Source organism: Microcebus murinus, chromosome 2, assembly GCF_040939455.1.
Source record: "Microcebus murinus isolate Inina chromosome 2, M.murinus_Inina_mat1.0, whole genome shotgun sequence".
Taxonomy (NCBI): domain Eukaryota; kingdom Metazoa; phylum Chordata; class Mammalia; order Primates; family Cheirogaleidae; genus Microcebus; species Microcebus murinus.
Window position 1 is genome coordinate 117,485,704 of NC_134105.1, and position 26,501 is coordinate 117,512,204.

The 26,501-nt window shown below is 35.5% G+C and overlaps 1 protein-coding gene across 1 annotated transcript in view; it reads left to right on the top strand.

The window, feature by feature from the left end:
- Nucleotides 1-26,501, top strand: part of MROH9 (maestro heat like repeat family member 9) — a 97,354-nt gene that overhangs the window by 63,934 nt on the left and 6,919 nt on the right. Inside the window, 8 exon segments of the mRNA XM_076010452.1 lie at nt 1,215-1,357; nt 2,401-2,538; nt 4,076-4,196; nt 13,554-13,691; nt 15,978-16,154; nt 18,900-19,052; nt 19,157-19,273; nt 19,880-19,982. Of these exon segments, the coding sequence (XP_075866567.1) occupies nt 1,215-1,357; nt 2,401-2,538; nt 4,076-4,196; nt 13,554-13,691; nt 15,978-16,154; nt 18,900-19,052; nt 19,157-19,273; nt 19,880-19,982 (1,090 nt within the window).

Consider the following 26,501-nt stretch of genomic DNA (forward strand, 5'->3'; position numbering starts at 1 on the left):
TGCAATCAATGTTTCTAAAAGTAAATTTCAAGTTGTTACCAATCAAGTTTTTTTTTTCATTCAACTCAATGCATTTGGCAGAAAATTCAGATGAGTGGATTGGCCAAGTAATATGGCAATGATGAAATCTTCAATTTAAAAATGTGTCATTTGAGGCCGGGCGTGGTGGCTCAAGCCTGTAATCCTAGCACTCTGGGAGGCCAAGGCGGGTGGATTGCTTAAGATCAGGAGTTCAAGACCAGCCTGATCAAGAGCAAGACCCTGTCTCTACTATAAATAGAAAGAAATTAATTGGCTAACTAAAAATATATATATAAAAAATTAGCCGGGCATGGTGGCACATGCCTGTAGTCCCAGCTACTCCGGAGGCTGAGGCAGAAGGATCACTTGAGCCCAGGAGTTTGAGGTTGCTGTGAGCTAGGCTAATGCCACGGCACTCTAGCTCAGGCAATAGAGTGAGACTCTGTCTCAAAGTAAATAAATAATTAATAAAAATGTGTCATTTGTATGCATTGGCTGATGAAATTCTAGAAGCTTTTAATAAATTAAAGCCATTTTTGCCTGGAAAAGCCAGCAGAAATGTATTATTATTGTTTATTATGTTAAGTGGCCTATGAAGTGTTCTGTAGTGTTTTTATATGTTTTTTAAAATAAATCTCCCTTTAAAAATGTAAATAAATGTCTTTTAAAGAATTTTTAAATTATTTTTTCCAGAATTCTATTTTTAGGATTTAGATCTTTCAGGATTTCAATACTTGGGATTATGGCAAATGAGATTGTCTTTTAGGACTATGGCCAAACCTGTATTTCAAATATGGTAGGTTTTGCAGCAGTCAGTATACCAATCTGTTGGTGACCCGGCTTACCTCACTTCCCTGTATTGTTTAAGCACAGGGAGGACCTAGGTTATTAGTAGTACTATTCTTCATGGCCACATAGGAAGGGAACTTAGGATGGATGCCTCCTTGGGAACCAGTTTGCTTCCCACTGGTTTGGCAGCCAGGGTTTATTTTTAGTGCTTTGGAAGCCTCTTGCCATTGAATGGTTCATGGCTGACTTGGTGGCTGTTATTGTGGATATACATGCATGCTTCAGGCTCTCTTCAAGGAGGCTGGGGAAAGGGTGGCAGAGTCACTCCCTCTCTCCCTGAGTAAGGCTGACTGGGTTTAGAGGAAGATGCTCACATTTCTCCCTCCTTTTTCTTCCCCCAATAGGCATGTCAGGCCCTGTGCACACTGCTGCCTATTACTGCCTACAAGAAGGCTGCGGCTCAGTGTTTCCCCCACCTCTTGATGTCTCTCATGCTCCAGCTCTTCTACAGCAGCGATCTGCGACTGATACCCATGAACAGTCGTTTGTGAGACAGTCTTGGCTATTTGACGTTAAGTAGGAGATAAGTGTCCAGCTGTAAATATGTCTACTCCCGCGAGTTCATGTGGAGCTCCTTATAGTCCTATGTGTGGTGTATTCACTTACTACAATTTTCTCTTCTCTACAGCGTAGCATGCCTTCAGAAAAGTAAACATGAGTAGCTAGAAGTTAGCTCACACCTTCCCTGGGTGTGTGTAGTATATAAAGGACCATTACCACAAAGCACTGTGCATTCCTGCCACACTCCCTGTCAGATCACTGAGAGGCCACTGTGAAAAATGAGAGCAGAGAAGAACATTAGATCCAAAGCCAGGCATACCCCAGCTCTGACATTACTTTTTTACTTAATCTCTGACAGTAACCTCTCAGGGTTATTGTACATGTAAGATAAAAATTGTGTGCACAAATGTGCTGTGTGAACTGTAAAGTTGTTCTGTGGTTAGGATGTGATGTGTGGATTTATGACGACATGCAGTCATCTGTTCACATAGGGAGAAGTTTGGCAACTCCCTTTTGCAAATAGATAGTTGGTTTCACTGTCCTGCAGGGAAATCTCTACCCCCACTGCCCTTGTCTGGTGTGGAACTTAAGCCAGGCAGAGCCCTAAAGCACAATCTGTCCCATTAAGGTATATAATCCATTCCTTGTTCCTCAAGCAGACATATGCCAAAGCAATCCAAGTAGATAAGAATATGTCCTATTTATTTAAGGAATCCATAGAGGAAAATGGACACCTTTAGCAAGTCATTGCATCGGTGAACATCTCTCACAAATGAGCTAATAGAGTAATAACATGTTCTGTGATTAACCCTAGATTTTATGTGCTACACTTTCAATTTAACCCCCTCATCTCATGTACTATTAATCAGGGAAAATGAAGAACATTTATAATTGAATCTCCTTCCATTGAGATATCCCCTTTCTCAAAACCTATATTCTGCCCAATATGGGATGAAAAGACAAATCTTGTATGCTCAGTTTTGTGAAGTCACTGTCAGGTGGTGATTCTGTTCTCCTTTGGGGCCTTAGATGTGTCCTGAATGCCCTGAGAACTCTGCTGAATTGTTCTGGACTGCAGCTGGTGGATATTGCTCTAGAGAGAATGAACTGTTGGAGCCAGTTTTCCCAAGCACTGTTCCAAAATCATGGGGTCCAAATTATTGCCAAGTAAGAACAGGGAGCTCTGTGTAAGATTCTCTGTGTCTATCCTACCTTCTCCAATCTCCTTCAAGCAAGCCATTTGGGAGCACGGGAGACATCTACTTCAATTTCTAAATCTCCCTTAATGATCTGAATTGTCATTTGATTTCTACTTCTTCAGTTATTTTAAGGGGTTTATATTTTTGGAATATTTTTCACTTTCCTTGCCCTCTTACCTAATGATACAAATACCCAATACTCTCCCCTTGCAGGACAGGTTTCTCTTTCAGATACAGAGAACCAGAGGTGAATTCATTTCTTTTGCCTCTGATGTTAGCTGATTCCTATTCTGCAGGCATCAGACAGTCTTAGGTGTGCCCCCACTTTAAAGAAGTCAGTCTGATGAAAACCTATGCTCAATGACTCAGATAAATTTGGCAAAGTATAATGAAAGAAGGCTTTCAATTTTCTTCTCCTGGAAGGGGGTGTTTCTAGTTAATTCCTTACTGAATGCCAAGCTTCTGATCATCGACATTAGATTTTCTGATCAAGATTCAAGACATAGGGTCTTGAAAATATAACAGACTACTGGAAGTTGTGACTAAACCAGAAAATACAGTCTATATGGTCTATGGGCCCTTGATGTTTTTAAAATAGCATCTAATTTGCACATACATTTCAAGAACACATATTAATGTATAAAAATATAGTACAGCTACAAGTGGCCAGTAGTTAAGTGTCCCTCTATCTAAGGACATCTAGGAAGTGCTTTGGATTTTCTTACTCAAAGTCTGGTCCACAGATTAGCAGCAAAAGCATTACCCGGGAGTTAAAAATTCAGAATCTCATGGCTCTCTCCAGACCTACTGAATCAGAATCTGCATTGCGGCAAGATCCCCAGCTGATCTGTATGCAAATTAAAATTTGAGAAGCACTGATTTGGAAAACCAGCCTGGAGTCTTAAAATGGGAACTGTATTACACCATCCTTCCCAATCCTACCCCTACTGATCTGATCCAGGTCCCCATGTCAGGACAGCTGTGAGCCTGGCCACTGCTCATGTGTGTTATGGAGAACAGCTTAGTGAACCAGAGCTCACAAGCTCTTCTCCTGAATAACCTAGGGTAGTCCCAAAGTCTCTTCTGTGTTATGTCATTCAAAGGAAGAGCTTAGTCCAAAACCATAAAAGTGACCTGCACACACCCATCTTGGTCCGAGCACTAGATTTTTATTTCCTCTCCATTGGTCAAGGATTAATGGGAGCTTGCATTAAAATAGGGCATTCTGTTCTATAGCAAAGGATGGGAGAGACAGGAATAAGGAGTGATGTTACGCAAAGATGTTGGCAGGATCCAGGTATATATTAATGTAATTCCCCAGAGTCTGTGTAGAATTCACAGTGGAGCTGCAGTTTATTTAAGGAATAGAGAGTATCTTTCTGTTTATCTGGGAGGTACAAGGTATGAGAATAATGATCCTTTCTTTACCACTGTTAGCATTTGCTGCTACAGAACATGTTGTTTTCCTCTTCTTTGCTAATCCAGCACCTTATACTCCTTTACAGAGCTCTCACTGACATTAACTTTCCACAGTTTCCAGAAACCTTGCATTATCTCTACAAGCTCTCGGTGGAAGGTCCTCGAAGGTCAGAAGACAGTATCATCACAATACTATTCCTCACTGAAGTGAGTTTTTACTGGGAGACTGTGAACAATTGAGATCTCAATCCCTTACCTTATCCAGACTCAAATCAAGATTCCAGCTTCTTATCTTCCTTTCTGAATACTGGTTCTTACCAAGACTGAAGATATCTGAACTTGAGGTGGGGAGAGGAGGGGAGTTAGATCTGGACTATAGGAGGGTTGCCCCTTCAGCTTGCTCCAGGAGTTGGCTTTTATCATTTTCTGAGGGTGTTTTTGCACAAACACTATTTTTATAATACCAGTTCATATATTTCTGGATGTTTGTTAAAGAATATCAAGGGATAATTGAGTTTAATAAATATAGTAGGTAACATCTGGAATCCAGATGATACTTTGGACCATCTGGGGAAAAAAAAGAAATTGGCTAAATAACTAGGTGAAATGAAGAATTGTATTACTTTTCATATGAATACCATGCCATATATTGTAATGTTATGCTGGATTCAAGCAAATTGAGGAAATACTTTTACTTACAAAAAGTAAAGGTTCTATAAGTTGAAATTATTAGAATCAAATTTAATTTTTCTGTAAAAGTAATATTTTAATCCACAAGTATGACCTAAGGTGTGATGTCCAATATTTTCAAAAATTTCAGATGATTTCAAATATTATAACAAAATGGTTAATAAACTGTGAAAGACAAACCCTATGTACTTCTACTCTATTACTTCTGAAGCTTTACAAGTATTCGTAAATCAGTTTAACTGAATATTGCAGTAGACAATCATCAGTGTTTTTCAATTTTTTGAGAGATTGAACATTTTAAAAATATAATTACTAATAGTTTAAAATTCCATTTTGTGAACAATCTGATCTCTCCTTTCTCACTTACCTATTATGGTCTTAGCATTTTTTCTCAATAATTTGTATAGTCTCTTTCTTTGTCTTTCTCTCTCTCTCTCTCTCTCTCTCTCTCTCTCACACACACACACACACACACACACACACATTTAAGTATGTGAAGGATATTGAGGTTATTTATATATTTGCTTGTAATACCTACTGAGAGTCAGTACCCTGTCTGTTGTTTGCTTTTTGTTTATGGAATATGATTTGTTACATAAAAGTTAAGCCTTAAGAAAAAAGCTTAAAGAGTTGAGAAATATTCATGTACATTTTACTTTAATATATATACAAAAATATATTAACTTTTACATATAATTCTTTTTCACATGGAGTTAATATGACATACCATAAAGTGAGGATCTAAATTTAGTTTTGTTAAATAATTAACTATTACGTCCCAGGGATAAATCCCACTTGATCATAGTTCGTATCTTTTAATGTATTATTTAATTTGGTTTGCTACTATTTTTGTTGAGAATTTTTGCATCTATGGTCATCAGGGATATTGGCCTGTCATTTGTGTTTTTCAAATGTGCTTAATCCATTTGGATATCTCATTAGTTTTATTGTGACTCATTATTTTTATTATATTGCCATTTAAGTATGTGTAAACATTAAATAGTTCTAAATACAACATAAAAAGAGCTCCTATGAAATGATATATTCAAAAGAAATTTACAAACTGCATATGATTACTATGAGCATCATTAAAGTGACAGATGATATTTAATGAAACCTAATGGCCTCCCTCATCTTGAATTAATTCTTGCTGCTATGGGAGGTTGGCATATCTGCCCTTCCGAGTACTTAGGCGGTGACCACATTCTTCCACCACCGTCTCTAATTTGAATTTCTGGGTATCTCAGTTGTCCAGTACACTGTAAGGTCACTTGGCCTTTAGTTGTTCTGAACATACAAACTACGTATTTTAGCATATTTGGGCCTTGTCACCCAGTAATTCTTAAGATAGTACCATTCATGCCCATGCCATTTATTCATATATACTTGTTTTTTCTAATTTTTTTACTAATATGAATATCATCGAGTTTACATCTTTGTGCCTAAATTAATCCATTCACATTTAAAGTAATTATTGAGAGGTAAGGATTTACTATTTCCATTTTGTTCCTTTCTTGCTGTTTTACAGTTTTCTTTCTTTCTTTCTTTCTTTCTTTCTTTCTTTCTTTCTTTCTTTCTTTCTTTCCTTCTTTCTTTCTTTCTTCTTCTCTTGCTGCTTTCCTTTGTGATTTATTGATTTTTGTAGTGGTATGCTTTGATTCCTTTCCCTTCATCTCTTTGTAGCTACTACAAGCATTTTCTTTGTGGTTACCATGGGGCTTTTATAAAACATCATATAGTTATAATAGTCTATTTTAAATTAATACCTACTGAACTTCAACTAAGTTCAAAACTTTATATTCTTTCTCTTCCCTGACCATGTTTCATGCTATTGATGTCACACTTTACATCTTTTTATATTGTGTATCTATTAACCAATTATTGTACCTATAATTATTTTAATTCTTTTATCTTTTAATTTTGATACTAGAGTTAAATGTGATATATATGCCACAATTCCATATTAGAATATTCTGAATTTGACTATATATTTATGTTTACTAGTGAGTTTTATGCATCCATATGTTTTCTTATTGTTATGTGTGTCTTTTTATTTCAAATCTAAGAACTTCCCTTAGCATTTCTTATAAGTTAGGTATTATGGTAGTGACCGTCCTCCACTTTTGTTTGTCTGGGAATGTCTTTATCTCTCAATTAATCATGAAGAACAGCTCTGCCAAGTATAGTATTCTTGGTTGACAGGGTTTTTTTTTTTTCCCTTTCAGCAGTTTGAAAGTATCCCACTCCCACCTGGCTTGTAAAGTTTCTATTGAGACATCTACTGATAGCCTTATGGACGTTCCCTTGTATGTAAGAAGTCTCCTTTCTCATGCTGCTTTCAAGATTCTCTTTGTTTTTGACTTTTAACATTTTAAATTAGAATGTGCCTCAGAGAATTATTTGGGTTGCTCTTGCTTGGAGTTTGGAGATTCATGAATATGAATATCTATAACCCTCACAAGATTTGAGAAGTTGTAAGCCAGAATTTCTTTAAGTAAACTTTCTCTCCCTTTCTCTCTTTCTTCTTCTGAGACTCCTATTATTTATATATTCATATGCTTGCTAGTGTCGCATAGGTCCCTTATGCTTTCATTACTCTCTTTCATTCTGTTTTTTATTGTTGTTGTTGTTTTTGCTATTTTCAAATGACATATTTTCAAATTTGATAATGCTTTCTTCTGCATGATTGAGTCTGCTGTTGAAGCTCTCAGTTGAATTTTTCAGTTCTGTCATAATAGTATTCAGCTCCAGGATTTGTTTTGTTACTTTTTATGATTTCTATTTCGTTACTAAGCTTCTTCTTTTGGTCATGCATTGCTTTTCTAATTTTATTTAGTTGTCTATCCATGTTCCCTTTCATGTTATTGAGCTTCTTTAAGATGATTATTTTGAGTTCTTTGGCAGGCAATTTGTAGTTCTCTATTTTCTTTGGTCAGTTTCTGGAGATTCATTAGTCTCCTTTGGTGGTATTATGCTTGCCTGATTCTTCATTATCTGTGAAGAATTGTATTCATGTCTGCTCATTTGAAAAAGCAAACACCTCTTCTGGTCTTTACAGACTGGCAGGTAAAGACCTTCTCCTCTTGGGTGCCTGGGCCAATGGGATTTCCTTTAATATTATATTTGAATGAATTTGGATCTGGGTCACCTGGCTACTGCTAGGATCTGCCATTGGCTGACCTGTTACAAGGGGCTAAAGCAAGTGTGGATTCTGTCTAGTTCCTGGATGAACTGGTCCACCTCCAGGAACTTGGTCAGTAGGATTGGCTCTGGTATGAGGTTCCACTATAGAATCTACAGATGGCAGTAGTGTACAAATGGCTATGGCTTCTTCTGGGTCTGTGAGAGGGCTCCTTTTGTGTCATTAGTTGGCCTGGTCCAGGACCATGGCTAACAAGGCTAGAACTGAGTCATAGGATTACTTCAGTGTTCACAGCCAAGATTGTGGTCTGGGAGCCTGACACTAGGTGCATAGATAGGCATGTCCCTAAATTGCTCCCTAGGAAAGAAGAACTGCATCCAAACAACAGCTGAAAGGGGCTGGAGCCAAGTTCCAGGGCCTTTTCAGGATTTTCTGTGAGACCAAATTTAGCAGTCATAGATAGGCATGTCTCCCAGTGAGCTTTAAGCAGGCAAGACTTCTCTCAGGTCGTAGCTGAGAGAAGCCAAAGATGAGATAGAGGGCTCAAAGCCAAAGATAAGATAGAAGGCTTCAGGGTCCAAATCCAAAACCAATGTCATTAGCCCTGTTGCCCAAAGCACAAGGGATGTGACTTCCTCCTGGTTTTCTTGGCAGATAGTTCTGGTGGCAGGACTAAGACCAAGTATAACTATAGCCAAGTCCACAGGGGGACAGGGCCATTTTCTGGGTCTGGAGCTAGGAACACAGTCAGCAAACATGTCACCTAGGCAAGGGTGTGCCCTCTCAAAATGACCCTCCTCAATCTTAGACTCTACCAGATTTTTTGCAACCTCTTATCTAAATCCCAAAGAGCCCCCACCAAGGCACTTTTATCCATGAATGACTGCAAAATTATTGTTGCTGGGGGGGGAATATTAGTGTGGAATCTCCTATTCTGCCATCTTGCTAAACAATTTTAAATAATCATGATGATAATACACCATTCTTACTTTAGATTTTCTTATAATATTCTTATTATAGATTTTAACAGAAATGCTGCTTCTGCTTCACCATTAAGGTGGTTAACTTTCATTGGAAATAGATTATTATTACTGAGCTATTGTTCTATTCATAGTTATGATTCAAATATTGAATTTTATTGATATTTTTTAACTGTTAGTATATTTTTCTTATGTGACTTATTAAAGTTATATAATGTTTACACATGGCCTACTCTTAAAACTATCATCACAATTTTCTACAAACTAGGTATCATTGGAAATTGATTTATCAGGATTTTATTACAAATGTTTACATATATGATTAGGAGTGATTTAGGTTTGATATGGGATTTACATAGATTGTAAAAATCAATTGACTAATTTTAAATATTTTCGTATGCTATTGAATAATTTATGAATCTTGGAAATTATCTATTTCTTAAAATTTTGGAAGAATCCTGTTTTAAGTATTATGTTGCCATGAAAGTAAGGAAAAACGCAGATGCATTGGTAGGTATCTGTAGTTCCAGCTACTTGGGAGGCTGAGGCAGGAGGATTGCATGAGACCAGAAGATCAAGGCTGTAGTGAGCTATGATCACACCACTATACCCCAGCCTGGGCAACATAGCAAAATCCCATCTCTTTAAAAAAATGAAAAAGCTCTATATGTAGTGACACAGAGTGATTTCCAGGTGATGATGTTAAGTGAAAACAAAACAAGATGTAGAACAGTGCAGATGTTACTGTTTGTGTAAGAAATAAAAGGAAATGTATTGTATGCTATAGAAATATGTAAAATATAGACTTATATTTTGGGAAATATACACATATATACATACTATATATTTATATAGAAATTTAATTCTATTATACAATTCTATTATATTATAAAATATAAAGATTTAAGAATACATACTTACTTTTTGGGGGAAAGACAAAACAGATATTAAAGAAAATGGTTACTTTATAGTAGGTAGGAAGAATGGGTGAGATGGATAGAGATGGAATAAGACACTGCAAGTATACCTTCTTGTGTAATTTTGATTTGTATAGTTATGATTGAAAGAATAAAATTAAATCAAGAAAAAGAAATAAACCAACCAATTTAAACTGACACAAATGGACTTACTTGCATGACAAGTTAATAATACATGTACATAGACACTATAATTACTTTGAGTAATTTATGAACATAATACTTTGGCTTGGCAAGATATATTCTAAGGATAAAAATCTGTAAAGAAATATTCATTTTTACTTGAAAGGTTTATTGATATTGTATATTGATATCATAATTTTAAGACTATGACATGTATTATTTAATAGCAGAAAGCAAATAAGTAAATATATTAATACTAATATATTAATGCTATTTGGCATCAAAGTTTTCCAAGTAAGAGAAAAGTGGTGCAAACATAAAATTGTAAAAGTTTAAGACAAACTCTCTTATATTGGCTTTGAATTGAAAATATCAACCTTGTCGCTATGAACTTGTGATTTTAAAAAAAATTATTTCTTAGCTCTAACTAAAGGCCAAGAAGACATGGACTATCATGTATTCTTGGCCTTTACTTTAGTACCCATTTCTAGTGGTTTCTAAATACCATTACTCACCAAAGAAATCATGTCTCATTAATGAAATTGTGGATTCCAGGGGGCAAGAAAAATGTAAGGTGAGCCTGAGACATCTAATTTTTCCACAAACCAAAGATATGCTAAAAGCCCATGCAGTTATGTCAAAGAGTCACAAGAGTCAATCCAAAGTGACTTCTACCAGCCAACTTTGAGCATCAAAAGGAATAATAAATGCAAATAATCACATTTTGGAAAAATTTTTTTTAAAAATTCATAAATCTTTGGTGATACAATGAAAGAATGAGAAGAAAAGCAGAGAAAAATTAACAGAGACAGAGACAAGCAAAGACAGGCAGAAAGACAGATGCCAGCCAGTAAATGTTAGCCAGTAAATGTTGAAGGAATGCTACAAGTGGTAAAGCACCATTTTGCAAGGCCTAATGTTATAGTAAATCCAGAAAAAGTCATTAATGGATGTTAAAGAATTAAATGAAAAGCTGTTGGAGAACAGAATATACTCCCTATGGCCAACACCACCCTGAATATGTCAGATCTTGTCTGATCTTGTAAAGCTATGCAGGATTGGGCCTGATTAGTACTTTGATGGGTGAACAAAATGTCGACATGGTAAAATTATCCCCCCCCCCATAGATTATTTGCTAATTACAAAGAGAAAATATGCCTTTTATTTTGATGTGTGCTAATCATTCGAAAAGAATTATCCTTGATCCTGTTTGGAAATTATACATTGATAATTATCAATCTTCCATTGTTTTCAATCTGCTTCAATTATCCAATTTTCTTTGACTTATGTTTGGTGACTTATATTTTTTCCAGAAAATAATTTATTTTACTCAGAATTTGAAATTACTGCCACAAATCACTGGGTCTCAACTAGAGGGGCATATTAACATCACCAAAGAATATTTTTTAAGTACATAAGCCAGGGCCCACGATTGGAGAGTCTACTGGTATGAAGCCCAGGCATGTGTAACATATAAACGTTGCCCCAGAAGATCGTATGCTCATCCTTGGTTAAGAACCACTAACAAAGATATTCTCTTTACATTTTTAATTTGTCCCATACTTTTTTCTTACTGCTCATTTTACTTTTTCTTTTTTTTTTATTATATTGGTCAAAATCTGTTTATTTTATTAGCTTTTTCCCCAAGCACAAGGCATTAGATTCATTAATTCTATTGTTTCTGTGTCCTAATTCAATGATTTCTGTTCTTGTCTTTATTACTTTCTTACACCAATTTTCTGTAGCACTATTTTTTATTTTGTGATATTTTTTATTTCTCTTAATTTCAGGAAATATATAATTTGCTCATTTTAACTGTTCTTTTTAATTAAAGTATTTAAAGTTAAGTAATATATTTACTTTAAACTACAGTATAAATATGTGCTACTATAAAATTTTGTTATTTTTCATTGTTTTATAGTAATCCTTATTGTATGTTTGCTTTCCCTCTGTGGTTTAAAATTTTGAACCGCAGGCCAGGTGCCACAGGCGGTGGCTCACACCTGTAATCCTGGCACTCTGGGAGGCTGAGGCTCGGGGTTGGGGGTGCAGGGGGGGGATTGCTCAAGGTCAGGAGTTCAAGACCAGCCTGAGCAAAAGTGAGACCCTGTCTCTACTGAAAATAGAAAGAAATTAATTGAACAACTAAAAATATATAGAAAAAATTAGACTGGCATGGTGGCACATGCCTGTAGTCCCAGCTACTCAGGAGGCTGAGGCAGGAGGATCACTTGAGCCCAAGAGTTTGAGGTTGCTATGAGCTAGACTGACGCCATGGCACTATAGCCTGGGCAACAAAGTGAGACTCTGCCTCAAAAAAAATTTTTGAACCTCAAATGAGAGGGTTCTCTTAAATTTTCAAGGGCTTATAGGCTTTCTTCTTTTCCCATTTAGCTTCTTCTCCTATTATAGCATGCTTAAAAAGTGTTTTTTTAAATGTTTTGCTTTGGGGAAGTTATTAATATTTTTTGATCTGGTGCTTAGTAAGAATAAAAGTTCTTTGGAAGTTTGGGGGAAAAAAGTATGTTCTCTCCTCCTCGCTCTCTCTTATCCTCACACTTGCTCTCACTCTCTTACTCTCTCACTGTCTCTCTCTTTCTCTGTGTGTACTTGATCTGTCTTAGTTATATTTTTCATTCTTCCATGAAAAATGTTTTTTATAAAACTATCATTGTGCTTCTAAGAGACTTTTAAAATATGCATATTTGGCTGCCAGTTATTAAATTCATGAAGGCTCATAGTAATCATGTCTACATTTGGGGTATTAGCTATTAAATACTAAACCTCCACAACCCAGCCTCCAGGGCCTAGGCCACCTTCCCTGTCTGCCCTCAAGCCTCACCAGCCCCCAGTCTTGTCTTTCCTCTACACTTCTACCACTCATCTTTCAGGTGTTCAAACACAGTCTACTTCACCTACCTCAGGGACTTTGCACATGGGTCACCTTCCTTGGATGTATCTTGTCCAAATGCTTTATGTAGCTAATACCAACTCTGTTTTCAAGTCCAAATCTAAATATCACTTTTTTTTTCCTACATTCAATCTAAAATACACAATCTAAATTCAGTACTCCTGTGACTGTTCTGTGGCATCTGGTAATAGCTTTCCTTCCTAGTACTGATCACAGTTAGCAATTCTGTTTCTATCAGAATAGAATATGGTGTAGTATCGTTGTATAGTATTAGTCTCTCCAGCTAGTCTATAAGCTCCACAAGGGCATGGATTGTAACTGTTGCACTCACCACTGTGTCTGCATTTACAAGTACAGTCAGTGCCTGGTCCATAGTAGACATCACTTCTTAACGTATATAAACATACACAGTTAAGAAACTCACCCACCTGACTATAATCCAGAAGAAGAGAGTAATTTAAACTGGGTCACTCAATTTCTAACAATGAATAAAAATTTAATATATATATATATGTATGTTCATATAAAAACAAAGCTAAGCATCTATTTCCTATTCTGATCACTGTTTCTCCTCTGCCCTGCTATATGAACACACAAATAAATGAAGAATGTATCTAAGTATATGGAATTTTAGTGAGATTTATGTTCTAGTTTTACTGAAAATGTCTTGATTTGTATGACAGATAGAAATCATGCAATTTGACCTCTACTCTGCTTATGAACTTAATTGTTTACTTTCAGCTTCTGGAAAATGTTTTCAAGAGCCCATTCCCAGAAGAGTTTTTGGTCCTTTTCAGAAACTGGATCAATGATCCTAATCCTTCAGTTAGCAAACTGAGCCTTCAGAAAATTTCCAGCATGGCACCAGTTATCAATGAGGTATGTGTGTGGAATTTGTGTCTGCCAGCGCCAAAAAAGTCATGATATATAATTTTGATATTGCTCAGTATCTTTACTGATAAAACATTGATATTTTTCAGTTTCCATATAGCTTAAACAATATTGAAGCCTGGTATTTTATCAATCAGGAAACTGAGTTGAATGGAAAGGATATGTTAAGTCAATTTAGTGGCCTTATCACCTTATTTATATATTTTTACAGAAAATTATTCATTACACTCAGAATTTATCACCATTTCCTGACATGAACACTCTTCTGACACTCTAAACCACACACAGATAACTTTCCCTCCAACACACGCACATTTATACACACTAGCACCTACCTCAGAGCTTTTTCTTCCATACCTAATACTTTCCTCCTTAACACATTCATATTCACATTTTTCTTATTTTTCAATGGTCAGCTCGAGTCAAGCTGCACTGAATAATTTGATCTCCAGCAGCCTCATTCCTCTCAGAGCCAAAACAATGAAGAGCGCTTACTTGTATAATGTTTTATATCAGTGGTCCTCACGGTGTGGTCCCTGAACCAGCAGGGCCAGCAGCACCTGGAAACTTGTTAGAAATGCAAATTGTCAGTCCCCACTCGCCCAGGCTTATGGAATTAGAAATTCGGGGGGTGAGGCCAACCAATCCGTGTTTTCAGAAGTCCTCCGGGTGCCTAATGAGTCACTGTCTTACATGGTTTCACACTAACTTGTGAATGATGTTACCAAAAATTTGGTCACTTGTCCTTGAGACCAAATCAGAAGGATGAGGTCAAGTGGACTGAGGAGAAAGGAAAAAGAGTTTACTCTGCAAAGGAGGAAAAATGGTAGGCCTTCTCATCTCAAAATCTAAATTTTCTTGAACATAGCAGAAATACTGAGCTATTAAAGGGAAGGTTCTCAGCTTCAGGTAATTACTATGGTTAACAATTCTTAATTGCCCATCTCAGCCAAAGACAAAGCCTGGGAACTCAGTAGCCCACATAGGGGGCTGTCGCCACCTGGGAGTTTTAACAAAAAATTTAACCTGCTTCAGGGAGGCAGGCCAGCCTGCAGGTCCCCAAATCAGTGGAGGAAGTTTTAAAGAGACAGAAAAGCTTTATGCCATTTCCCCCTCAGGTCATTCCCTCTGTTACATGAATACTTCTTGCCTTCTAAGTCACTTGAATTTAAGCATGCTCCTGTGTTTTATATAATAGCCTTAAATTCCAAAGTATCTTGCACAATGCTGACATTAATTCATTATTGATTTAATAATAAATCTAATAATAAATCCTTGTTTACCTATTGAGCGTAGTGTCTGAAAGCTTATACCTATCAGGGGAAAGTCAATAGGTTTATTATTGATTATTATTAACATTATTAATTATTAATTATTAATAACATTATTATTAACAATGTACATCCTTTTAGTAAGCAGCAAGTTATGTCTTGCTTTGCCCAGAGCTCTTCTCAATGTTCTCAACAACTGAAAGGGAGATGCTGTATTAAGCCTAGCTAGGAGAGTGAACGAAAAGCAGTGGAGAGGGGCCTGGGTTGAGATTTCACATAATATTAGTAAAGACTCAACTTTCCAGCCAGACACAAGTGGCTTCTTGCATTGACATAGTTCTTAATTCAATTTTTTTCTCCTTACGATTTTTTCTCCTTATTTGGCATATAATATTTATTCATTTCCTCTATTCCTTTTCTTCCTACCTTTCTCTTCTTTTGTGTCTCCTTTTCATGTTTTTCCTTGCCTTCTATTCTGTTTGGCTCTGATCTGCAGTTGAGTCCCATAACCTGTTTCAGCTGCTCTGCAATTCTCATGTCCAAACTGGTCACAACAACCAGCTCTCTGGAAACAAGACCAATTTCCCTGGTTTAAATATCCCCACCATATCTAATTTCAAGCTGTCAAGGGGACTGAGCATGGAGTTGGGAAGAGATGCCCCTCCTCACATAATTTAATGTTTCCACCATTTGAATACATGACACATAAATAACCTCAAGAGCATGGATAATAGTAAAATGTAGCAAAAGAAGTAGGAAGTGATAAATTTTTAGTATTTATTGCCATTGTTTTTATTTAATTCTAAATCTATAGAGTTTAATTTTCAATAATGGCTTGTTTTAACGATCAGCTTTGAAGAGTTTTGACAATTGAACAGTTGTCTCTTGTGAACTAGCTCCAGCACACCATGATGTGCAGCCCAAACTCAGCAGTGTGCATATCAAACGCCAGTACGAGTCTTCTACTTCCATAATCTCACCATTTTCCTCCTTTTACATGTAGATAGAAAATAGCTGCAGCTTATTAATAGCCATCCTGGATGCCTTCCTTTCCGAAGACAATACGGTTATAATTCGGGCTTTGTTCACCCTCCGAAAACTTTTAGACAAACTGGACAAGGTGACCTACTCCACTTTGTGCAACACAATTGCTTCCAGCTACTGTCCTCTGATGGATCACGTGAGTTGCACAGTTAGATGTGTGAGATCATTAGGTTTTGTAGTTCAGCTGAAGCTCCAATTGAGGCAATGATATTATATCACAGAATAAGTTAACAGAAAATAGCCATTTTGTAAGAAGCTACCATTTCTTTTCCAGAGATAACAATATTAGGTAAGTGCTATTCTTTTTTTTTTTTTTCTTTAACTGCACTCTGAGAACCTAGAAAATTCTGCCCATAAATAAGGAGAATCAAAGAACAACCTCTATCCTTGATATGAAAGAGGCATTACAGCTTAGTGGCTACAGATTGATTAACCCTGAATCTGGATTGTCTGGGTTCAAATCCCTGTTCTGCCTCTTATTCACTGTGAAATTGTGAATAAATGATTTCTTCAATCTCTTGGTGCATTACTTTCCTCATCAGCAAAACAGAGACAGTAGTAGGTTTATCATAAGGATTAGAGTTGATGTGCCATATCCCAAGTAAATATCTGTTATCATATTTTAATTATAATACTTGAATTAAAATGTATTTCATGAGAAAATTGTGCATTTTGAAAATTTTCATTTTATATAATAAATATGTTCCAGAAAAGTTGAATGACAGTAATATATTTTAATAAAGAAGAACCCTTGGGTAGCCATGAGAAATCCATATATTTTTAAAGACTTCATAAGAAGTTGTTTATGAATGAGAAAATTATTTCATAATAAATTATCTTGCCAAAAGTTATGTTTTTAATTATTCATATTTCAATGAAGAAGGGCACACTATTATTAACTTATAGAAAGAAGGAATTTGGTGGCAAAAATGATTTTTATAAAGACATAATGATAATAATAGTAGTGGCTTAATTTATTGCACATTTACTATGTACCAGACACTTCTCTAAGAAGTTTACATGAGCTACCTAGAAAATATATTTGTACCAAAGAAAATAAATAGACATCTCTAAGCAGCTCTATTACTATTATCCAGTTCACATATAAGAAAACTGAGGCAAAGAGAAGTCAATATTTGGCCAAGATCATACCAACTGATAAAGTCATTGGAATCTTCATATAAAAAAATTATTTTCTAAATGAGATCATAAACATTTACTTAAAACTGGAAGTTGATATTACATTTTTTTAAAATTAACTTCTGACTTGCAATTTTTCTTTTCTAGAATCTTTATAATTCAATCACCTTCCTATTTGGCATAAGTAGCTCTTGGAAACCTGGTTGTGTGCCAGTATGCGAAGAGGTCACTTTGTTATTCAGTAGCAACTCTGCAGAGTCCTCGAGCATGTGAATGCACCATGGTTACGTTACTATAAGTATCTTTATAGAAATTATCCTCAAATTATACAGATTATTCTAGTTTATACTTTCAGGGTGTTATTAAATACTAATCATCTTCCTGAATTTAAGAAACTCATTTTTCATGGGAGATTTTTTTTTAATGCAATCCGTATTTTGGTAAATAAATGTTTTGTTTTGTTTTGTTTTGTTACCAGTTTAAATATTTTCCCCAGCTTTAGTAAGGCATAACTGAGACATAAAAATTCTATGTATTTATAGAATGGTAGGTCCGGAGTCAAGAGACACGGGAAGCCTCATGTGTAGCAAAATGCTGTTCATTTTGGGCATCCGGGTGCAGATGGGTGGAGGCCAAAAAAGGCATCCACCCTGAGGGTAGGGAAAGCCTTGGGTTTTACAGAGAGTTTCTTTGGGGGGAATGAGTAACTGGGCCAGAACAGCCACTGCAATAAAATTTTTTAAACCATCAATTTCAGGGACCCCTGCTAAGATAAGTAAGGGAAGGTGCTGGTTGTGTCCTTATCAGCGGGGATAGGAATGCCAGCATTTGGAGCTGTCTGGTTTTACAACCTTGGGGACTCTCCAGATTTCTGCGACTATTGTTTTAGAAGCGTTAAGTTCTCCATCAACCGCATTCCATCCTATACATACTTTTCGGTTTCCCACCTGGGACAAACCTAACACAGAATCCAATGTAATTGTTTTGATATATGTATATACTGCGAAATGATTAAATCAAGCTAATTGACATATCCATCGCCTCACGTGTCATATTTTTTTGTGGTAAAAACATTTAAGATCTAATTTCTTAGAAAGTTTCAAGTATAAAATATGTTATTATTAACTACAGTCACCATGCTGCACATTAGATCTCCAGAAATTATTCATCCTGCCTAACTGACACTTTGTCAGTTTGGCCAACATCTTCCCCAACTCCTACCCCAAGCTTTTGCCACGGGCAACCACCCTTGTACTCTTTGCTTCTATGAGTTCAAACTTTTACTATTCCACATATAAGTGAGATCCTGCAGCATTTGTCTTTCTGTGCCTGGCTGATTTCACCTAGCATGATAAACCTCCAGGTTTCTCTATGTGGTCATAAATTATAGGATTTCCTTCTTTTTAAGGCTGAAGTGCACACTATTGTACGCATATTCCACATCCTCTCTATTCATTCTTCCACTGATGGGTTGATTCCATATCTTGACTATTGTGAATAATTGGTAAGCAAATCCTATTTTAAATCTTATTATAAAAGAAGAGCTAACTACTCAGACCCAAGGTGAATCTTTTCTAAAATTAATGATAATAATTTCATATAACATATATGTATATATACATATATAGTGCACATAATTACATATATATATATTGCCTGTGTATATTCCACTGATTAAAAAATGAAGCATTAACAGTATCCTCAAGTGAGGCCTTTTTCTTTTTCTATGTGCATATTCCAGAGTAATGCAAGCATTCGAAGTGTAGCCGTTCGACACTTTGGTGAATTACTTAACGATATGTGTCAGTACACATGGATGCTCAACAGTGTGATTGTAGGAGGCTTGGTGCCCCTGATCCTGTTTTTGGAGGATAGAGACACAAGGGTAGTTAAAGTAAGTCACTTAATCTCGTTTTTCTTAATTTTATAGAGAATCACAATGTTTTGTTCTAACAGTGGATGAATAGATCCTCATTAACCCCTTTTTCTGTCTCACAGGCATGTAAATTTACATTACAAATCTGTATCTCACAATTAAAGTGGCCCATACCATGTTTGCTCAAAGATAGAAGTTACAGTTTTGAGCTGTTGGTGCTCAGCATCTGTAACAATCTTGTAAGTGGCCCTACCATTTTTACTATCCATAAGACTTATAGACAAAACTTAAAGGATATCCAAAGTGATGAAAAGTTTGGTGGGAGTAAAGGTAGATCTTAGAGAAAGAATGTGAAGGAAAGATCTTAAATGAGTGATTATAGCTAGGGCTTGAGATGTGAGGAAATTAGAACTTTCCACTTTCTCTTCCTCACATTAATCATTCATCTTAGCTTCTTCCTCCAAACCACCTACTTTGAGCTATGAATGGATCCAAAGATAGAAAGAGCATTCCAGATCGCCAAAAAGAACATTGAAACTGCATTGCCACTGCCTTGTGATCTGGTCCTCTGAACCCCAGCATGAACTGCAGTAATCGACAAGTGGGGGTGGAAGAATGCTAGCCAAAGATGGTAACACAAAGTTGGATTTGAAAATCATATCATAAATGGAATAATACCTGCAAGCGAAAGAGTATAGTTCACATATAAAAATCCCCAACTTTTAAATTGGTCCTGATTTGGTATAAACAACCAAGTTCTTTTCTCTTGAAGCCTTTCTGGAAGAAGCAATTGTGCTTTTTCAATAATTGAAAGAAGGTTTTTTTTTTTTCCTTTTTATTCTCAGATCATTACTCATAGGAACCATATTACAGATTTGATATCTGACACGTTAGGGTTCCTGGGGAGTTCCCGAACATATCTGAGGAGAACATCAACTATTTTATTAGGTAAGTAAAATTCAATTCTTATAGCCTAATTTGTCTTAAAAGGTATAAAATAAGGAAGCCCCTGGAAGTCTTCTTTAAAATGTTATAAATTTTCTTGGTTTATGATGGACAGCACCTGTCATGGTGATATTTATGATTCAAAAAAAAAAAAAGGCTAGGTGCGGTGGCTCATGCCTGTAATCCTAGCACTCCGGGAGGCTGAGGCGGGCAGATCATTTGAGCTCAGGAGTTCGAGACCAGCCTGATCAAGAGCAAGACATCGTCTCTACCAAAAATAGAAAGAAATTAGCCAAACAACTAAAAATAGAAAAAAAAAAATAGAGGTTAATACATGTGATGATAATAGGGTTCTATTTTATATCACACAAAGTGAATATAGCTATATGATTAAATTATATAGTGTGTTCGACAGGGTGGATTTTAAAATTTAATATGGTGACAGATCACTGCTCATTATTCTCCTTCATTGCTTAAAAATCACTACTCAATGAATAAGAATAATCAAAATATATATATAAATATCGTCTTCAACACAACTTGGACATCTGTAACCACAAACTACAACAGACAAGGGAGAGCTAGCTACCAAATCCAATAAAGTTAAAAAAAAAAAAAGAGGGGCAGAAGAGAGTTCAGGAAGACTGTAAGAGCAGACAACTAAAGTTTGTGATCTTGCACAAACCTGACCAGTTTTCTCCAGGAGATTCTCACTGTGGAGATCAAAATTAATAATCTCTTATTTTGGAATTCCCGACTTAGTGGTGAGTTCCCAACTTGGTAGTGGGATCTTCCCTTTACCCTATTTGGCTCCATGGAGTAACAGGGGTAGCAATGAGTGAGGAAATACACGGTTAAGTTAGCATGCAAGAATAATGGAAATCCTAACCAAAAAGAATAATGACTGTGGACTAGCCCTATCAGACATTAATATGGCTACAGTAATTAAAATCACATAGAATGAATGGGCAGATAAATGGAACAAAATGTTATCCAGAAATAATCCCCTAAACATACAATATTTTAGAAAGTGAATCATTGGTTTTAACTAACAGTGATGAAAATGTATAATATTCCTTAAAATTGTATTGGGACACCTGGTGGGCCATCTGAAATTTTTAAAATAATCTTGTTCCTATCTTATTCCTTCATCTAAATATATCCCAGATGGTCAAAGGTTCAAATGCTAACAATGAAACTACAATAACAAATAAAATTAGATAAAGTAATATGAAAAAAAATTGCTTTACAATCATGGGGTGGGGGAGATCTTTCTAAGTAAAAGTTGAAAGCAGCCATAAAGAAAAGATTGACAGGTATAGAAAAATGAAACATTTTTGTAACCCAAAGCCACTATAAACAAAGTCAAAAGAAAAATTGAGTTGAAATAGTTATACTTGTCACAGGAAAATGGTGAATTCTCACTCTCTAAGGAATCTTTACAAATCCATAAGAAAAGACAACTGTCCGGTAGAAAAATGGACAAAGAACAAGAAAAAATTTTATTTGGGTCTTAAACATACATTTTTCACAAATTTATCTAAAAAGTGGTGCAAATTAAAATGAAATGTTTCGGCTCAAGTATCCAAAGATCAAAACTTTTATACTGTATGATTTTTGTCAAATTTGCAGGAAGTGAGCAAAATGTGAGCAAAATTTGCAGAATGTGAGCATGGTCTCACATTACTGGTGAGACCATAAATTGTTACTAGCTCTAAGGAGGAATTTGGTAATATTCAACAAGATGAGAAATGCACATTCTTTTGGCTCAGTAATCTCCTCTCAAGAGAATTTATCCTCATATACACACGGTAGAAACAATGTGTGTATGTAGCTACTCACTGCGTCTCTGTGCACTCTCTTCCATCCTTATCAGGTGGCTTTTATCCTCATTTGTGTTTTCTGATGACCTTCAGCATTTCAACAGTGTTATACCGAGAAAGAAAGAAAAAAGTAAAGAACAAAAGGTGCATTTTCCAACTGTGTCAGCCCAGTTTTACAAAGCTGTCTTCAAACTGCCAGTGACTTATCTTATAGTCCCAATGACCAGAATTGTCACGGTACCAACATTAGTTCAAGAGGTGGTTGGAAATATGATGATTTCAGTGGGCAACAAGGGGACAATGATATGGGATTGACAGCTAGCAATATGCTACAATTGTTAACATTTAAAATTTGACAGAAACATGAATATCTGGGACTCCAGTTATTCATGAGAAAAAAGAAGATTGAGTCACATTGAACCTGCATTTCGGCATGGTAACGATTTGTGGATGGAGCCTGTACCTCCTGCTCACCACACTGCCCACCCCGCCTATTACATTCTTCCACATGAGAGCACCTGGTTACCCACAGGGACCTTTGCACCTTGGTGACTCTGCCATGTTTTCCAAAGCATCAAATTATGTTTGAAAGTTCATTTGTGACTTTCAAAAACATGATATCAGTAGAGCCATTTAATTTTCAGGTGTTTTTGCCTAATTTCTCCACTTACTTTGTGTTTTGTGTGTGTGTATGTGTATGAATGTGTGTGTGGTAATATTATATTCATGAAATAAGTTTCAGCAGCTGGAAGAAAGCTCCAAATATAAATATGGCTTAAACAACTCTATGGCTTACACAAGATTTTAATTTACTTCTCTCTCACGCAGCAGTACAAATGTAAGTAGACTAGAGCCAGCTCTTTTTCTCTTCTAAGCATTCTCATCACACAGCATTCCACATCGGGTCCAAAACATTTGCTCCAACTCCTGCGACCACTTCCACATTTCAGCTGGTTAGAAAGAAAAAGATATGAAGAGGTCACACCCATTCCTTTAAAGAAAAAATACCACTTATGCTAAACGAGTGCTGGCCCAGAACATAAACATATTGTCATACCTAGCTACCAAGAAGTCTTAAAAATCTAGTCATTAGCTGGGTGGCTAGCTCAGCCTCAGCAGTTATAGTAAGAACACTAAAGAAAAAGAAACAATTTGACATTAGAGGGAATTAGTACTTGCTAGCATAAAAAACTTTCATTCATTTATTTGTAGCCTCATCTAATTCTAAAAGGAATTGCAATGGAATACAAAATTAAACAGAAAAGCACACTAATTCAGGACACCCTCACAACACAAATTTTTGTAACAAGTATTATTCTTAAATTTTTAAGCCCATGTTTCACTGGCCAATAAGAGTATCTTGAACTCTGCTAACTATAGATTGTATTATGAAAATGATTATTGTGCATTTCTTAGTCACTATTTTAACTGAAGCAGAGGAAAAACATAAAATATTGGTTTAAGAGTAAAATAAGCAAAGGAGATACTGCTATTTGAGACAAAAAAAAAAAAAAAGATGAACCTAGAGAACATAATGCTAACCAAAATAAAGACAAAGAAAGAAAAATACTGCATGATCTCGCTTATATGTGTGATCTAAAATAAGTTGAATTCATAGAAACAGAAAGCAGAATGGTGGGTACTAGGGGCAGGGGAGGGAGGAATTTGGAGACATAGGTAAAAAAGTACAAATCTGCAGTTATATAAGGTGAATAAATCTAGAGATCTAATAAAGCATGAGAAATATAGTCAATACTATTGTATGGTATATTGGAAATTTGCTAAGATAGTAAATTTTAAGTATTCTTACCTAAAAGAACACTTAAAACACAAAAGGTAACTGCTGTGTGAGACTATAGATATGTTAATTTGCTTGATTGCATTATTCACTTCACTGGGTGTATGTATATCAAAACATTATGTTGCAAACAGAAACTTTTCAAAAGAAGACAGACTAATGGCCAATAAATGTATGAAAAAATGCTCAACATCTCTAATCATCAGAGAAATGCAAATCTAAACCACAATGAGATATCACTGAACTCCAGTGAGAATAGTTTTTATCAAAAAGTCACCAAACAACAAATGTTGCCATTGCCGTTGATACCGAGAGATAGGAACACTCATGCGCTGCTGATGGGACTGCAAACTAGTACAGCCTCCATGGAAAGGAGTTGGAGATACCTCAAGGAACTAAAAGTAGAACTACCATTTGATCCAGCAATCCCACTGCTGGGTATCTACCCAGAGGGAAAAAAAACATTCTATAAAAACGATATCTGCACCCAAATGTTTATAGCAGCACAATTCACAATTGCAAAGATGTGGAAACAACCCAAGTGCCCATCAATACATGAGTGGATTAACAAAATGTGATATATGTATACCATGGAGTACTACTCAGCCATTAAAAAAAAAAAAGATGAACTTCCTATTGTATTATCCTGGATGGACCTGGAGCCCATTCTTCTAAGTAAAGTATCACAAAAATGGAAAAACAAATGCCATATGTACTCACCATTAAATGGTACTGATCAACACTAATGTGCACATACCATTCATCAGGTGTTGGGCAGGTTGGAGGAAGGTAGAGGGGATAGGTAAATCCACTCCTAAGGGATAGAGTTCATGCTGTCCGGGGGATGGGCATGCTCATAGCTCTGCTCGAGAGGTGCAAAGATAATCTATATAACCAAAACATTTGTACCCCAACAATGCTCTGAATTAAAAAAACTAATAAAAAATTATGATGTATGCCTTAAATATATACAACAGGAAAATACATTTTATATTCTGATTACAGTATAAAAAATAGATAAGCTTGCATTCAATCTTAGAATGAACACATACTGGCCATTTGACCTTTGCCAAATTACTTAATCTCTATGAACTTTGGTTTTATCAAGTGTAAAAGAAGGTTAATACAAACAGCTTCACAAAATGGTTGTGCATATTAATTGAAATAAAGCACCCACAAGAGTGTCTAGCGCATAGGAGACGTTCAGTCCTTTGTAGCATTTTGTTTTTATCCAGTTCTTATATTTCAAGTCACTTTAAATTTCTGCTTCTACCAATGGTTGGCTAATTTGTTTTAGGCCTGGCTCTTGCTAAGAGTAATTAGAAAAGTCAGGGGATGGGGGATATTTTAAAAACTTTTGAAGATATTAGGAGAACTTTTATAAAGGCAGTAATCCAGAATAGACTAGAAAATCCAAAAGAAGTAGCCTGATATTTCGAGATTATTTTACTTTTTAAGTTTTACCAATTCTAATTGCAAAAATGGTAGTTAAGGGGCTGATAAGCTATGCAGAAATTTTAGCAGTATCACTGAGCTAAAGAAACTAAACTTGCAGTGGACTAACATTGAGGAGAAATTGTAATAAACACACCCAGGCATTCAGCTGGGATTTCTGATGGCCCTAACCTAGGAGTAAGAGTAAACTAGAAATAGGCCAGCCCTCACAATGACTGAAGCCTTAAATATCTAATTCCCTGGTTGGCTTACAGGGATATATCTCTAGCCTAACTGTCTGACAAATGCAAAAATAAATTCTCTTTGAGAGAAGATAAACTGCCCAGAGATTCATATTCTCTACAAAAAATTTTATACGCAATAGCTGACATTTAATTAAAAATTATGAGATGTATAGAAAGATTTTTTAACTATAAGAAAAAACTCAATAAAAATGGAATTCAGGATGTGTAGTTATTAAAGTTGTTAGATATGCACTTTAAAGTAAATATGATTGCTATATTCAAAATATTAAATTAAATAATGAGATGGAATACAGAACTCAATGGATGAAATTAGCAGCAGATTAGAAAGAGTTTAAAAGAGAATTAGATATGTCAGAATACAATATTCAACCTCAAGACAAAACGAAGAAATAAAAATGGAAAAGATGAAGAGAGCATAAGATAACACAAAACATGATTAAACAATCTAACATAGGCATTCCACAAAAAGAGAGGGGAGAGAATGAACAGAAGAATTACTTGAAGAGATAATGATCAAGAGTTTTCCAAAGCTAAAATAAGTCAACAGCAAAAAGTAAAATATCTAAGTTTGAATAAAAGAAAATCAAACTTTCAAAATTTACAGATAAGTAGTTGCATGTTTAAATTATTGGAAGGAATTAAGAAAAACTACTCTAATTAATAAATTAATTTGCCAAGTTTTCTAGATATAACATCAATATACAAAGATTAATTTGATTTCTATACACAAGCAATAAATAATTAGAAAATTGTTTTTAAATACCAAACATAATAGCACCAAAAATCATCAAGTACCTGAAATAAAACTAAAAGAATATGTATAAAACAAATACACAGAAAACTAGAAAACACTGAGAAAATTTTATAAAGACTTAAATACAGGGATATATCATGGTCATGGATTGAAAGGTTAAATATTGTAATAATGTCAGTTCTCCCCAAATTGATATATGTAGAATCAATACAATCCCAAACAAAATCTCATTGGGTTTTGGGAGTGTGTGTATGAAATTTGACAAGCTGATTATAAACTTTATGTGAAAATTTAAAGGTTTGAGAATAGCTAAGATAATTTAAAGAGGACACAGAGTCAAACAAAGGACTTGTACCACAGGCTATCAAGGTACATTATATTAATACATGAAGGCAGTGTGGTAGTGGCACAATGACAGACAGACCAAATGGAGTCAACACATTGATC